Genomic DNA, 16,981 nt, shown 5'->3' with positions numbered 1-16,981 from the left:
CCTACCTAATCGTTTATTTATTTATTTTTTTTGCTATTTGCTTTACGTCGCACCGACACAGACAGGTCTTATGGCGACGATGGGACAGGAAAGAGCTAGGAGTGGGAAGGAAGCGGCCGTGACCTTAATTAGGTACAGCCCCAGCATTTGCCTGGTGTGAAAATGGGAAACCACGGAAAACCATCTTCAGGGCTGCCGACAGTGGGGCTCGAACCCACTATCTCCCGAATACTGGATACTGGCCGCAATTAAGCGACTGCAGCTATCGAGCTCGGTCCTAATCGTTTCAAGACCACATGGATGCACCCTCACTCTAAGCACTGGCACATCCTCGATTGCATCGTCACTCGACAATGTGATAAGGATGTCCTTATCACCAAGACAGCTAGAAATGTCGATGATTACTGGATGGATCATAAGCTACTATTCTCTCAATTTAGAATCAGTCTTCGCTGCCTGTACACCACTCAGGCATTTTCAAACCCCGTTCAGGCAGAAGTTTGATACATCTAAACTCTGGAGTGGTCCACTGCCACAAATTTCCCCAACATGATCTCTGACGTGCTGGCAAATACTCCAGTCCACACAAAAAAACGGAGAGCAGGAGTGAGCTACACTGCGGAAAGTAATCACAGAATCACTTGAGAAAACCACTGGTTTTAAGAAACAGGTAAGACAAGACTAGTTTGATGAAAACAACAAAGAAATTTTGTGTGTCATCAATGCTAAACGAGAAGCCCATCTATCCCTTCTTGAAGATCTATCTTCAGACACACTGAAAGCGCACTTCCTCGAACTCGAGCGTAAATGTCAGGGGTAAATAAGAGAGATAAAGAACTGGTGGCACCAGAAAGCTCAGAAACTGCAAGGTATGTCTGAGGCCCGACACCTGTGTAACTTCTATGCAGAAATAAGAGAGTTATATGTCTAACTCGCTCTTCTTCCGGGACACTGAAAGCTGCTGATAATGCTACCACTATTACTGACAGTCAAGAAATCCTACAGCGTTGGACAGAAAATTCCTCCACTCTTCTTAATAGGAGTTCAAATACAGCTGAAGACTTTCTCGATGATGTGCCTCTACATCCCCAACAACCATGGATGACCCTCCCACCAACATTCAAAGTATTCAATGCTGCTCTCAGTAAACTGAAACCTGGCAAGGCTCCTGGTCTAGATAACATTCCTCTGGAATTGATTCAAAGTGGAGGCCTACCTCTAAAGACCAGACTTCATACCCTTATCCCCTTAATACGGGGAACCTGAAAAATACCTGGTGACCTTCAAAATGCCACTATCATTACTTTTTTCAAAAAAGGTGATCGCAGTGTTTGTGGCAACTATCAGGGTATATCGCTGCTATCTATAGCAGGTAAAATTCTTGCTAGAATTTTGCTCATTTACCTGCAGATTATTTCTGAAAGGATCCTTCCAGAGTCACAGTGCGGTTTTCAAACACCCAGAGGTACCGTACAACAGACATGATCTTCTGTGCAAGGCAATTCCAGAAAAATGCAGAGAGCAACAGCTTCCTTTATACCTAGTGTTCTATAACCTGGAAAAGGCTTTCGACTCAGTCCCAAGACCAGCTCTGTGGACAGTACTGGAACATTTTGGCTGTCCACAGCATTTTGTAGATCTGGTCAAGGCTTTTCATTATAACACGTCTGGTCAAATCATCCTTCAAAATATTACCTCCAATCACTCATGGATTGAAACAAGGGTGTGTGCGAGCTCCAACTCATCTTTATCTAACTGTCATGCTACAATGAACATCTAGAGACAACCAAGGTATAAAGGTCGGATATTGCTTCAATGGCGGACTGTTCAATGTGGCTTGACTTTGCTCCCAAAAGCTTATTAAGATTTCCTCTGTTAGGGAATTGCAATATGCAGATGACGCTGCCGCACCTGCTCTCACACCTGAGGACCTACAATAGTCAGTTGTTTCAAGAGTGCTTGCAATTGTTTTGGTCTCTCCATTAATGTTCAGAAAATCAAAGTACTCGCACTGCCTGCAGCTGGGTTGAACCCCCCAGCTTTCAATATCTCCATTGCAGATACTCCACTGGAGCAGGTCGACCACTTTTTATATCTAGGAAGTGTCCCCTCAACAAATGCTAACTGCTCACAAGATGTGGATAGGTGAACTGGTTCTGCCCGCTCAGCATTTGTACGTTTATCTCATTGTGTCTTCATGTATAAGGACCTTACAATGCATATATCCCATCGTGTCTTCATGAATAAGGACCTTAAAATGCATACCAAGATCATGGTTTACAATGCTATTGTCATGCCAACACTGCTTTATGATTCTGAAACTTGGACCCTCTACCGTCAGGATATCAAAAAGCTAGAGCACTTCCGTTCGCAAAAACTTAGAAACACCTTGAACATCAAATGGGAGGACCGTGTCACCAACCTTGCAGTTCTTGAGAAAGTGCATGCTATAAGCATTGAGGCTACCATCATTGGCCACCGTCTCAGATGGATAGGACACGTCCGTCGTATGAGTGAAACCAGGCTTCCTCGTCAACTGCTGTATGATGAACTCTGCTCTGGCACAAGACTTCATGGAGCCCCTTTGAGGCGTTTCAAGGATCAGCTAAAGAATACTATGAAAAGAGTTGGAATTAACACTCCGTCCTGGGATACACTTACTGAGAATCATACAAATTTTGCACCCCACTATTTCTACATCAGTTATGGTGTTTGAAGAGAAACGACGACATGAAGAGCATAAACGACAAGCACAGAAGTTCCGTCAAGCTCAGCCCTGCTCTCCCCCAGCCATTCCATGTGATCTGTGTGGACGTATGTTTCATGCCAAGATTGGGCTAAGTCATATCGTTGATGTTGACAGTGAATTCTTCGGTACCATTCAAGTACCGTGTGTATTTCCTTGTAGTGGGAATTACTCAAGATAGATGGGCATTATGTATGTTTGAAGTAGATTTGTGTGGGAATGTGTTATAGTGACATGTTCGAGAAAACCTATCAGTGTTGTGCTTCAAATCCAAACCAGTGACCATCTGTAATTTACAGCTTGTGTATTTAGGGTCTTCTTTGTGTGAATAAATTATAGATTTTATTTGGGTGTAATATGTGTGCTGCGAGGTGATTCATATGTCACGAGTTCTTTTGTAGTGTTTCTTTTAAGAACGTGTGAGGTAGGAGTGAATAGATTTTAAAACAACAAGATAAGCGTGTAGTTAAGGAAATAAATGAGAGATAAGAAAGTGAGATATTATTAGACAAGCAGAGGCAAGCAATCGAATGTTTCATATAATTATATGAGGAATTTTATGTTAACCCTGGTGGAATATTGTACCAGTTGATATATATTATAGAAAGCCAGACAGAGGCCGAGTAAGAAAGTAATTTGAATAAAGGATGGCCACTGCCGCATTGTGGGACCAGACAGAGCGACCTGTCCAATATTAAGTGTCAAGAGGGTGAAGGACACAGGTTTCACCCCAAGAATTAACCTCCTCACAACTATGCCTGAATGTAAGTGATAATTCCATGTTTTGTAGGGCCATTAAACAACATTTAATGGGTAAATTTCATGAATCTGTCATCTGAATAGTTAGGATCACAGCACAAAAGTTTCATTTATTAATGTCATCAGAGTTGCCCTTTAGTTAGAAAATTGGTCATTTCAGCTATGCTGTAATAAGACACCCAGGGGTTGTTACTTCGATTCTCAATCTGGTCACTGTCTTGGGTTTTCCACTGATGGTGTTTGAAGAGGAACGACGATGTCGTGGATATCATGTACTTGTGTGTGTGATTTTTGTTTTAGCATATTTGTGACAACATAAGTTCTGTTTTGTGCTTGTTATATTTTGTTGCATTGTAGACTCAGTTCCAAATACTTGAAATGTATTTTGGAGCAAGGGATCATCTCCCTATTGCTGTTGAGTCAGTATAGATTTAATATTTGGGGGTTTTATATTTACAAATTTAAATATGCGCTTTTAGTGTGAATTAAAACAGTGGAATGATAAGTCAGGTGACAGCTAGTTATTACCTGTTTACATGATTATTAGACCCCGGATTTTGATGCAGTAATAGGTTAGCATGCAAACTAATTTGTTTATTAGATGGTGTTGTCTAGACAGCTCTTCTGCAGTGTAGTGAGAGTAACATAAATTGGACGGGTTCTGATGAGCTGAATCCCTAAATGTAGTGCAGATTAAAGTGCAGTAGAAGTCCGTTATAGCGAGAATTCATAAGAGCGAAAAATTTACTTGCTATAACGGATTGTCATTATATTCGATTTGTGTATAAAAGTCGGAAAACCCTTCATGCACATTAAAATCGGTACAAAACGGCAATCATTTTGTTCGAAACTTGTGTTTCCGCAGGTAATATCCACACTACGGCTTACTTGTTTGTTATTTTTCCTAATCCGATACTATGTGAAAGTGTATGTTTAATTTCATTCTGAAAAAAATATAGTACCATATTTCTCCGAATCTAAGATGAACCCCACTTTTCCCTTCAAAAATTTAAATCAGGCTCAAAAAGAAGTTTGTAAAATCATATGAATGCCTTATTGTACATTAGGCCTACGCATTTTTACACTATTTTTAGACGCCGGACATTGACTTGCGTCACGCCGTATTTTTTTTTTTTGTGGCTGCACAATTATTCTTTATTTTTGCGGGTTTAAGGACCATTAACTTAATATTGGCACCATAATACCGAAAAGAACTCGTTGAAAATTTTCCGACAACACCTATTCCATGCATCTCTATAATACAACGATCCATCAGGAAATTATTCTTGCTGTCTATAACCAACTACCGGTACACGCACGTCTCGCTTGTCGGGTTCGGCCAAATTCAGTAGCTAGCGATGTATAGGCCTAATCGCGAACGTTGAAAGTCAACGAACGAGTTTTTTGCGCCACGGTATGGCCCTTGCATTTTTTGTACACATACCTCAAAATTTCATCTTTGACTTCTTTAAAGCATCCTTGTTGCGGATCACTGAGTGCATTTTTTGTACAGTACCGGTACACATTTTTTTAGCTCTTTGTCTTCACACTAACACCAAATACTGGCTTTAGTTAGGCCTATGCCGTATTTTCTTGCGGCCGCACAATTATTTTACATTTTCGAGTGTTTAATAAACATCAACTTAAAATTGGCATCATAATATCGACTAGAACCCGTTGAAAATTTGCCGGCAATACCTTTTCCACGCGTCTTTACAATACGACTATCCATCACGAAAATATTCCTGCTGTCTATAAACCTTAATTTTACTAAGCGTCAAGTACAGTAGACGCGTTATGACTCTGCCACTGAGTAGCCATGGCTTTTCTAAGAATTCGAAGGGTCGCATGTTTTAATGCCATTCTGCAGATTTGAGAAAAACACAGGCACTGCACAAACGGTTGTCGCGGCTAGCGACGTGTAGTAAAGAGGCGGTCGTTTATTGTCAACGAGTTCTGTGCGCGTGTGAAAAGAAGCAGCGTGGTTACCGCGGTAGTTGCCAGTGGTATCAATTAACTTACTGTTAGGCCGCGAATGCAACAACCCTTGAGTTTTCGCATGAGATTCTAAGAAAAAAGTCTTGGATTTGGAAAAATACGGTATCACTCCAGAGATTTCTGTGGCAAACACCTCAGCTTTCTTCTTCAAACAGCGTCACCTAACCTAACTGTATATGTAGCCTATCATGAAAACATATTTGAAACGCATGTAGAACCTCCACGCGAAAAATTTACATGTAAATAGCCGTAACTAGACGCGAGAAGATATGAAATATCCTCTGAGATCAGTGATGTACTCTGCCATATCTTGAGGTGTATCACATTCTTACTTTTTTCCGTATATTACATTAAAATTAAGATATCGTTTACTTCAGTCTATTTTTAACGAGTTAACAACTGCTATCGGCCACGTTATTTACACATTTATTACGAAAACGTGTTATCCTCTTTCATTTCAAATTTTCTTTAGAGAACAGCAGTCGATGGGTGTTACTAATCAACTCCAACATCGCCTTTGAATGTCAACGAGAGAGATCGCAAATGCACAAAGTGAGAAAACTATACCGTACCGAAGATGATCGATCGCATTTTGTTGCAAACGTTTCAGTTTTCTTATTCAAACAGCGTCACGTATCCTAACTTAACCGTACTATGCATATGATGAAAACACACTTCAAGCGCCAATACAGAAACTATAACTTTCTCGCTATAAATTTTCATAATAGCCTTTCCGTAATTTAACCAGACGCGACAAAATTTAAACTAACCTCTGAAATCAATTAAGCACTCTACCATATCTCGAGGTTTATCCCATTCTTACTTAATTGCAGTATTTAGCCTCAAAATTAAGTGGTAGTTTAGTCAGCCTTAATTTTTAACGAGTTAACAACCGTTATCGGACACGTTATTTACGCATTTATAACGAAAATATGTTCTCTTTCATTTCTAATTTTCTTTACGGAACAGCAATCGGCGGGTATTACTAATCGACCCCGACATCGCCTTCGAATGTAGACGAGATAAATCGCTAGTGCACATAGTGAGAAAACGATGCCGAAGGTAATCTATCGCATGCAATATCATCGCTGGGGTGTATAAATATTGGTAACAGAAAAAATGCGCGCGCTTATCGCTCGTAATAATGGATGCGCCAGTGATAGGGTTCTCGCTGTAACCGAAGAACGATACACAGTTTAATATACGAATTTTGAAGGAACAGAAAAAAGTCGTCGCTATAACGGAGTTCTCGTTATATGCCGTACTCGCTATAGCGGACTTCCACTGTATACTTGTTACTCACTTCAGTAAGTTTGCATTTTCACCTATCACTGCATAAAAATTCTGGCTTTATTGATTACCTTTAATATGATTTTTCACTCTTGGTAGTGAGCAGGTGATACATGTTTGGACCTAGTTCACATTTCATGAAAATGATGATTTAACTGAGTTACAAACATTTTGGACTTTGATGTTTCTCGAGCCACCAAACTATTTGATAACTCATTGGGATTATTTTTGAATTATTTTATAACATGATTATTTGTGATGGTTATATTTTTGACATTGCATTGTTTTCTCATTTACCTGCCAAAAAGATTTAATCAATTTTGTCTTGTTCAAATATGTTCTCATTCATTATTAATTTATTTTTTTCCTCTTACATCTTCCCTGCCTAATCATTAATTTTAGTATTATTACTTTCAAAACAGTCACCAAAGTATACCTGTTGTGATCTTGGGATGAGCAGCCGAGAACCATACACAGTCTGGGAAGGGTACAATAACATGTCAGCTACAATTTTCTTATGAAACGTTTGAAGAAACACAAGAATCTTAACATGTTTAATTTTGAACACTGTGTTAAGAAAAAATTTGTTAGTATTCATTTAACAACTGTTGATGAAACCAGATTTAAATCATTTCCCTAAAATTCATGTGGTTACTACCTGCCAACCTGCCATTTGTAGTTCGCTGCACTAGTATTATATAAATCAAATTTTAGTGGGTGAGAGTGCATCCAAACAAAATAATGGCAATGAATATTATACCCATAGGATCTGCTTTCACCTTTTGTATTTGTCCTGTGTTGCTAGTCTTACTACCTATGTAAACACCCCTACCAATCTTAATTTTGTTGATTTTCCTTCCCTTATACTTTCTACACCAAGAATGAAAGTTTCTCAAAAACGGCTGCTGCAAGAGTGTGGATGCCTTTGAAAGATAAGCTCCTCAGGGCCTAAGAAGAGAAGAAAAAGAAGAAAAAGGAAGGAAGGAAGGAAGGAAGGAAGGAAGGAAGGAAGGAAGGAAGATGAAAGATAAAACTAAATGGTAAAATTCTGGAAGTGGTTAAAAGTTTCAAGTACTTTGGAAGTGTGATCACAGAAGATGGAAAGATTACTGAGGATACTGGAAAAAGAATACAACAAGCAAACAGCTTCTACCAGAGTGTAAAAGGTATTTTGTGGAACCAAGATGTCCCAAAGAAATGTAAGAAAGTATTATATTCAACCTATTATGAACCCATACTAACCTATGCAGCTGGATCGTGGACTACAACAAAACGAGAGGAGAGTAGAATATAGGCAGCGGAGATGAAATTCCTAAGAGGTATCAATGGCAAGACCTCAAAGGATAGAATTAGAAATGAAGAGATAAGGAAAAGGACAGGAATCTTGAAACTTCAAGACAGGATAGAGAAACAACAAAGCTAAAGTGGTATAGGCATATGATGAGAATGGGAGAAGAGAGTGTGCCAAAAAATGCTTTTTCAGAGAAGTTAACAGGAAAGAGATCATGGATAAGACCCCAAAAGAGGTGGACAGATTCAGTGTGGGAGTGCATAGAGAAGAGGAGAGGAAAAGCAGAAGATGAACAGTAGAAGTCCGCTATAGCGAGAATCCATAACAGCAAAAAATTTACTCGCTATAACGGATTGTCGTTATATCAGATTTTTTGTAAAAGTCAACAAAACCCCCATACACATTAAAAACAGTATGAAATGGCAATCAGTTTGTTCAAAACTTGCATCTTCGTGGATAATATCCACTCTAGGGCTTACTTGTTATTTTCGAAATCTGATACTACGTGAAAGTTTATGTTTAATTTCATTCTGAAAAAATTATGGTACCGTATTTCTCCGAATCCCAGATGCCCCCACTTTTTCCTTCAAAAAATTTTAATCAGTCTTAAAAAGTGCTTTGTAAAAATCATATGAATGCCTTTCTTAAAGAGTATACATTTTAGACTTTTTAGACGCTTTAGTTATGGCGTATTATTTTGCGGCGGCACAATAATTATTCTTTATTTCAGCGGAGTTAATAACCATTAACTTAAAACTGGCATCATAATATCAAAGAGAACCCGTTGAAAATTTGCCGGCAATACCTATTCCACGCTTCTCTACAATACGATGATCCATCAGAAAAATATTCTCACTTACTATAAAACTGTTACTTTCACTCAGCGTCAAACATAACTGGATGCCACTACACACACGTCTCACTTGCTGGTTTCGGCCAACTTCAACGGCTAGCGATGTATAGGCCTAATCGTTAACGTTGAAGGTCAACAAACGAGTTTAGTGCGCTACAGTATGGAAATTCCGCCCTTCCAATTTTTGTGTACATACCTCACAATTTCATCTGCGATTTCTTTAAAGCGCCCATGTTGCAGACCACTGAATGCGTTTTTGTGCAGTACGCATTTTTAAGCTATCCTTGTTTTCATGCTAATGCAGAATATTGGCTTTAGGTAGGCCTATGCCGCATTTTCTTGCGGTGCATGATTATTGTACATTTCTGAGTGTTTAATAATAACCATCATCTTAACATTGGCATCATAACATCAACGAGCACCCGTTGAAAATTTACCGGCTGCATGATTATTCTACATTTCTGAGTCTTTATTAACCATTAACTTAAAATTGGCATCATAATATTGATGAGCATCCGTTGAAAATTTACCGGCAATACCTGTTCCACGTATCTTTACAGTACAAGGATCCATCACGAAAATATTCCTGCTATCTATAATACTTAATTTTACTAATCTTGAGGTGTATTCCATCCTTAATTAATTGCAGTATTTAGCATCAAAATTAAGCGATTGTTTTCTCAGTCTTTATTTTTAACGAGTTAACAACTGTTATCGGATATATTATTTGCGCATTTATTATGCAAAAAGTTCTTTCATTTTGAATTTTCTTTACGGAACAGCAGTTGGTGGCTATTACTAATCGACTCCAACATCGCCTCTGAATGTCGACAAGAGAACTCACTAGTGGACATAGTGAGGAAACGATACCGAAGGTGATCGTTCGCATGCAACATAATCTCTGGGATGCATAAATATCAGTAATGGAAAAAAATAGCTCGTAATAACGGATGCGTCAGTGATAGGGCTCTCGCTGTAGCCGAAGGATAATACACAGTTTAATTTATAGGAATTTTGAAGGGACCGGCAAAAATTATCGTTATAGTGGGGCTCCCGTTATATGCCGTACTCGCTATAGCGGACTTCTACTGTACTTTAAAAAGGAGAAGAGTGGTTGAGAGACAGGCAGCGATGGAGGTGCTTGATTCACAACCCGACCCGGAAAGCTGGAAATGGTAAATGAAGATGATGATGATAGTAAAACATATTGCACAGTTATGCCATATACATGAGAGAAAATAGTTGTAGACTATTACATGTTATTCAACATGTCAAAATACTGAGAAACATATGGGGAGGCGGGATATCCTAAATAACAAAACGAAAGTTTTCATACTACGAGGTACTTTGCAAGTTGGGATTCTCATACCTATAATCACGCCCAACTTGATGCGTCCCTCGCGCTAGCACAACAAGGAATCCAATCAGCCGTGCTATCACTTAGCAGCCAGACCACTAGGAGGGCTGCGATTTCCAAGATCTAACATGGACTGTGCACTTCTGTTATATACTGGTGTTCTGTGACTCACACAGAGGGTTACAAATTCCTGGATGAATGCTTGTATATGTACAAAAGCAGATTGAGGCAACAGCTGCCGATCTAATTCTACTGAGGAGATGGAGAAATACTGCATTGAAGAAAAGAATGTAGTACAAAATTCAAGCAACAATAAGTAAGATTTCATGAAACAGTCGGTTATGTACGTACTACTGAGAAAGATTTTGTTTAACTGCACAGTATGAACATTATTTACCATATAATACCGACTCTAAGTTTAAGTCCATGTACATTCAAGCACTGTATTATGAATAAGAACATGTTTATTATGTATGTGACTGATGTTTTTCTACAATACCAAGACCCTTCAATAACACATGATCAAAAATCATGCAGTGCTTTCACCCTCTGAATTATCCAGATTTTTCTTGTCCGAATTGCTCTAGGCACATATAGTCTAGGTAATCGGGACTCTACTGTATTCATATTCATTTTAGAGACTCTTATTAACATACACATGGTGTCTGAGGTTGCTCGACAGGCTCCTGCTTCACTTGGACTTCCTCTTCAGCTTGAAGAACAACTGGTTGTTCAGGAGGCAAACCTCCACAGCTCATGATGGTCACATTCGACTCCCCCTCCTTCAAGCCAACCTAGAACATGAAACTATCTCAAAGAAACTCGCAATATGGAAATATTCAGTACTACTACATGTTTTGCAGTCAAAGTAGAAAAATAAAAATAAAGTAAGATTATCCTAACAAGATATGATTGTTACAAAAAATTTGTACAATAAGGAATTGTTAAAAATACGTATACATAAAATGTCAAAAAGTTTAAATTCAGCCTATAAAAACTCCAGTTCTTGTCATTTATTAGGCAGCAGATTAGTCATATTTCAAACAACATATATTTTAAACCGAATTCAAACAAAGGCATCCATTATATACAAACTGACACACTAAACAGCAATTTATGCTTCAAATAATGGAAAATAATGTCCTTTAGAAGCAGGCAGTTCAAACTCTGCTCATCTCTCGTCCGTGTGCCATCCTTTTGCTCTGATTACCGCTGGACATGGCATTTTTCCACCTCTTCTTCTTCTTAAGACATCGTCTCCAAACGGAGGTAGACGATCCACAAGGCCAGCTCTGATCTTGACGTTGCAGCCATGCCATGTGAATTTATTGGAATATCTCTCAGGATCTTTAATGCAGTGGCTTCCCGTTGCCTTCTGCATCCTAATGCCATTGACCAAACTGGTTCCTCCGCCTTTGGGAACAATTTCTTGTCCCCAGGACAATCGAGTGCCCTTACCCATACCCGCTCATCCACTCTCAAAGAGACTGTTGGCACTTGGTATAGGGGATCTCCTTATACCGGGAGATAATCGGTCCCTTCATTCGTTAGCCGCCTGCATATAAAATATAATTTTTATATGCAGTCGTTGCCCCCTCTCTACCACGGGGAGGTGAATGTCAGGATTTCACCGTCATTGAAACAAGGACCAAATAGCATTTCCTTGTATCTCTGGTTCTTTCCACTTAGTTACTCCAAAATCTCTATGTTTGTAGTTTCTCATGATTGTCAGAGATCTTCAAAACTATTGATAAGATGAATGTTTTGCCTAACGACTGAGTTCGTCCCACAACAAATCAATGGGTGATAAATTGGATGACTAAGAACTCCAGGCGATTCATTATTTCTTACATACTCCCTGCGTTACCGGTTGTACTGCTGCAGAACAAACCCACATACAATAGTTGAGTTCTAGATGGTTACTGCATTGCTTGATAGTATGTGATGGTACTGCTTGTTCACCAAGATACCTTACACTCTCACCAAGCCTCGCACCTTATAATACTGAAACAACCCCAAACCAAAATGCTACCACCCCCATTTTTCACAACTGGTGTTTGGCAGCCTTCTAGCATTCTTTCTCCTGGATAACAGCAGACATACAATAACATCACAAGGAAATGATTCTGGCTCCACCTTCTTCAATACCAATCAGATTCTTGAAACCTTTATCATTACTAACATTTACAAATTGCAAAATTTTGTTACATGTTTCATCCTTGTTTAAAGGACTTCTTCAGCCATTAAACTTGATAAAATATACAGTATACATGATTAAGAAAAAAATTAGAAAGCATCGGACATTGCACATAAAAAATTGAATATACTCTTTGTTTATTACACTTTAAAAAAAAGTTCACTTAGAAAAGTGTTTACTTAAAATAGTCTTCTTAGCCTATACTGTCCCTAATAAAATACAGACTAGGTAAGAAGTCCTGTCTTGCAGTTCCTTAATATGATGGAAGCAAACACTGTGGAGTTGTTGTTGCATTTAAAACCCCAACCTCACCAACCTCACCTGGGATATCTTGGGAACAGATGGACAATGATTAATCAACTGTGCCAATTTTTTATTTTTATTTTGCATGGTTCATGGTGTAAGTTACTGCAGTCACGTCCTAGTTCGTGAACCATGGGCAACGGCCGAGTGCCTAGTAAGTGGTCCTGAGAGTCGGGATACCAGTTGGTATGGAATGGGAGTGGGCATCTCAGACATATTCTGAGTCATGGCCCTCCTTGTGCTCAGGCAGCTAGGACTATTCAATCCACCGGTGGTCCATAACCCGTTAAAGGAGAGATCCTCACTTGGACTATGTGTAAGTAGGGTAGCATTGTACTTCATGAATTTACTGAGCTCCGAACATTTTTTTTTTTTTTTTTTTTTTTTTTGCTAGGGGCTTTACGTCGCGCCGACACAGATAGGTCTTATGACGACGATAGGATAGGAAAGGCCTAGGAGTTGGAAGGAAGCGGCCGTGGCCTTAATTAAGGTACAGCCCCAGCATTTGCCTGGTGTGAAAATGGGAAACCACGGAAAACCATTTTCAGGGCTGCCGATAGTGGGATTCGAACCTACTATCTCCCGGATGCAAGCTCACAGCCGCGCGCCTCTACACGCACGGCCAACTCGCCCGGTCCGAACATTTTAAGCAAGCCTCGGACCTATGGGAGTAACGGAGTCCCACTCCCATTTGACAGGTGCGGGACTCCTTGGAAAAAACTTGGTGAATAAAATGGAATTCGATGGGAGCTATCAATATTAACGGGGCTTATAAAAGAAAGAAAGAAAGAAAGTGGAACTAGCTGAGTCAGCAAAGAGGATGCATTTGGATGTGCTAGGAGTAAGTGATATTCGGGTAAGGGGAGATAACAAGAAAGATATAGGAGATTATAAAGTGTACTTGACGGGTGTTAGAAAGGGAAGTGCAGAGTATGGGGTAGGGCTCTTTATCAGGAATGCCATTGCACGCAGCATAGTTTCTGTTAGGCACGTAACTGAGCGAATGATGTGGGTAGATTTGGCAGTTGGAGGAATTAGGACGAGAATTGTCTCAGTGTATTCACCATGTGAGGGTGCAGATGAGGATGAAGTTGACAAGTTTTATGAAGCATTGAGTGACATTGTGGTCAGGGTCAACAGCAAGGATAGGATAGTGATAATGGGCGATTTCAATGCGAGAGTTGGAAATAGAACTGAAGGATATGAAAGGGTGATTGGTAAATGTGGGGAAGATATGGAAGCTAATGGGAATGGGAAGCGTTTGCTGGACTTCTGTGCTAGTATGGGTTTAGCAGTTACGAATACATTCTTCAAGCATAAGGCTATTCACCACTACACATGGGATGCTAAAGGTACCAGATCCATAATAGACTATATCTTAACAGACTTGGTGGAATGATGAAGTGAGAGCAGCTTGTAAACGTAAAAAGAAGGCTTATCAGACACGGCTCCAAACAAGGGCCGATGCAGACAGCGAATTGTATGTAGATGAAAGAAACAAAGCGAAACTAATAGTTGTTGAATCCAAAAAGAAGTTGTGGGAAGATTATGGTAATAACCTAGAAAGGCTAGGTCAAGCAGCAGGGAAACCTTTCTGGACAGTAATGAAGTACCTTAGGAAGGGAGGGAAAAAGGAAATGAACAGTGTTTTGAGTAATTCAGGTGAACTCATAATAGATCCCAGGGAGTCATTGGAAAGGTGAAGGGAATATTTTGAACATCATCTCAACGTAAAAGGAAATCTTCCTGGTGGTGTTTCGAACAGCCAAGCTCATGGGGAGGTGGAAAATGATGTTGGTGAAATTACGCTTGAGGAAGTGGAAAGGATGGTAAATAAACGCCACTGTCATAAAAGCAGCAGGAATAGATGAAATTAGACCTGAAATGGTGAAGTATAGTGGGAAGGCAGGGATGAAATGGCTTCATAGAGTAGTAAGATTAGCATGGAGTGTTGGTAAGGTACCTTCAGATTGGACAAAAGCAGTAATTGCACCTATCTATAAGCAAGGGAACAGGAAGGATTGCAACAACTATCCAGGTATCTCACTGATTAGTATACCAGGCAAAGTATTCACTAGCATCTTGGAAGGGAGAGTGCGATCAGTAGTTGAGAGGAAGTTGGATGAAAACCAGTTTGGTTTCAGACCACAGAGCGGCTGTCAGGATCAGATTTTCAGTATGCACCAGGTAATTGAAAAATGCTACGAGAGGAATAGGCAGTTGTGTTTATGTTTCATAGATCTAGAGAAAGCATATGACAGGGTACCGAGGAAAAAGATGTTCGCTATACTGAGGGACTATGGAATTAAAGGTAGATTATTAAAATCAATCAAAGGCATTTATGTTGACAATTAGGCTTCAGTGAGAATTGATGGTAGAATGATTTCTTGGTTCAGGGTACTTACAGGGATTAGACAAGGCTGTAATCTTTCACCTTTGCTGTTTGTAGTTTACATGGATCATTTGCTGAAAGGTATAAATTGGCAGGGAGGGATTCAGTTTGGTGGAAATGTAGTAAGCCGTGTGGCCTATTCTGACGACTTGGTCTTGATGGCAGATTATGCCAAAAACCTGCAGTCTAATATCTTGGAACTTGAAAATAGGTGCAATGAGTATGGTATGAAAATTAGCCTTTTGAAGACTAAATTGATGTCAGTAGGTAAGAAATTCAACAGAATGAAATGTCAGTTTGGTGATACAAAGCTAGAACAGGTAGATAATTTCAAGTATTTAGGTTGTGTGTTCTCCCAGGATGGTAATATGGTAAGTGAGATTGAATTAAGGTGCAGTAAAGCTAATGCAGTGAGCTCGCAGTTGCGATCAACAGTATTCTGTAAGAAGGAAGTCAGCTCCCGGACGAAACTATCTTTACATTGGTCTGTTTTCAGACCAACTTTGCTTTACGGGAGCAAAAGCTGGGTGGACTCAGGATATCTTATTCATAAGTTAGAAGTAACAGACATGAAAGTAGCGAGAATGATTGCTGGTATAAGCAGATGGGAACAGTGGCAGGAGGGTACTCAGAATGAGGAAATAAAGGCTAATTTTGGAATGAATTCGATGGATGAAGCTGTACATATAAACCGACTTCGGTGGTGGGGTAATGTGAGGCGAATGGAGGAGGATAGGTTACCTAGGAGAATAATGGACTCTGCTGTGGAGGCTAAGAGAAGTAGAGGGAGTCCGAGACGACGATGGTTAGACTCAGTTTCTAACGATTTAATTATAAGAGGTATAGAACTAAATGAGGCCACAGCACTAGTTGCAAATAGAGGATTGTCGCGACGTTTAGTAAATTCACAGAGGCTTGCAGACTGAACGCTAAAATGCTGTATGTATGTATTTAGCATATGGCTTTTAGTGTTGGGAGTGTCCAAGGACGTGTTCAGCTCGTCTTGTGCAGGTCTTTCTATTTGACGCCCATGAGCGACCTTTGCATCTGTGTGTGTGGTGGTCATGATAATAATGAGTTAACACTAGAAGGACCGACATTATGTCTACCTAGAAGGACCACACCAGTTAGAATATATTGTAGTATAATGTCCACTGGGACTTCTAATACTATATAAAGTTATGAAATTTTAAACAGTAATAAGAATAATATATTTTTGTATCTGAAGTAGCAAGAACTTCCTGTGGAATTTGACTTGAGTTTGCTATAGACGGATATAACTCCTGCTGCCGTGCTTGAAAAAAAAACACACACATACACACACTCTCTCTCTCTCGTCTGATTCCAGTGATTCGCTTAGACGGGATACAGAACATCATTATGTCAGTCATTTCATCACAGTTAATATCTTCACCTTCAGACTCTATATCTGGCATACATGATAAATAATGTAATAATACATCATCTGATTGAAAATGTTAACATACTGTGATGATGTTAAATACCGAATTTCATGGAACAACAGATAATGTTTTTATTCCTAGCTCGACTATGATAAAACATTTCCCACACAACGAAGTAAAAACAAAAAGAGGCAGCTACGATGAAGAAATAACATACAAATGGCATGAAATACTCATTGTTGCAGGTCAGAGACAGGCAGCATGAATTTTATTTTGTTATTACCACAAGCTAAATAAAATCAATAAATTGGCACAGATGATCGGCACAGTCTCCTGGGCAGCATAGGGCAAAGTTTTGAAGCATTTCACTCTCAAAATATGTACTGTTCATT

At 39.5% G+C, this 16,981-nt stretch overlaps 1 protein-coding gene across 2 annotated transcripts in view; it reads right to left on the bottom strand.

Moving 5' to 3' along the window:
• Nucleotides 1-16,981, bottom strand: part of LOC136856885 (uncharacterized) — a 518,885-nt gene that overhangs the window by 360,175 nt on the left and 141,729 nt on the right. For both annotated transcript variants that reach the window (XM_067135106.2, XM_067135104.2), the window contains one exon: nt 10,951-11,088. In XM_067135106.2, the coding sequence (XP_066991207.2) occupies nt 10,951-11,088 (138 nt within the window). The remainder of the gene's footprint in view (nt 1-10,950; nt 11,089-16,981) is intronic.

Source organism: Anabrus simplex, chromosome 1 (assembly GCF_040414725.1).
Source record: "Anabrus simplex isolate iqAnaSimp1 chromosome 1, ASM4041472v1, whole genome shotgun sequence".
Taxonomy (NCBI): Eukaryota; Metazoa; Arthropoda; class Insecta; order Orthoptera; family Tettigoniidae; genus Anabrus; species Anabrus simplex.
The sequence above is the reverse complement of the archived record's forward strand: the minus strand, read 5'-3'. Positions and strand labels throughout refer to the sequence as shown.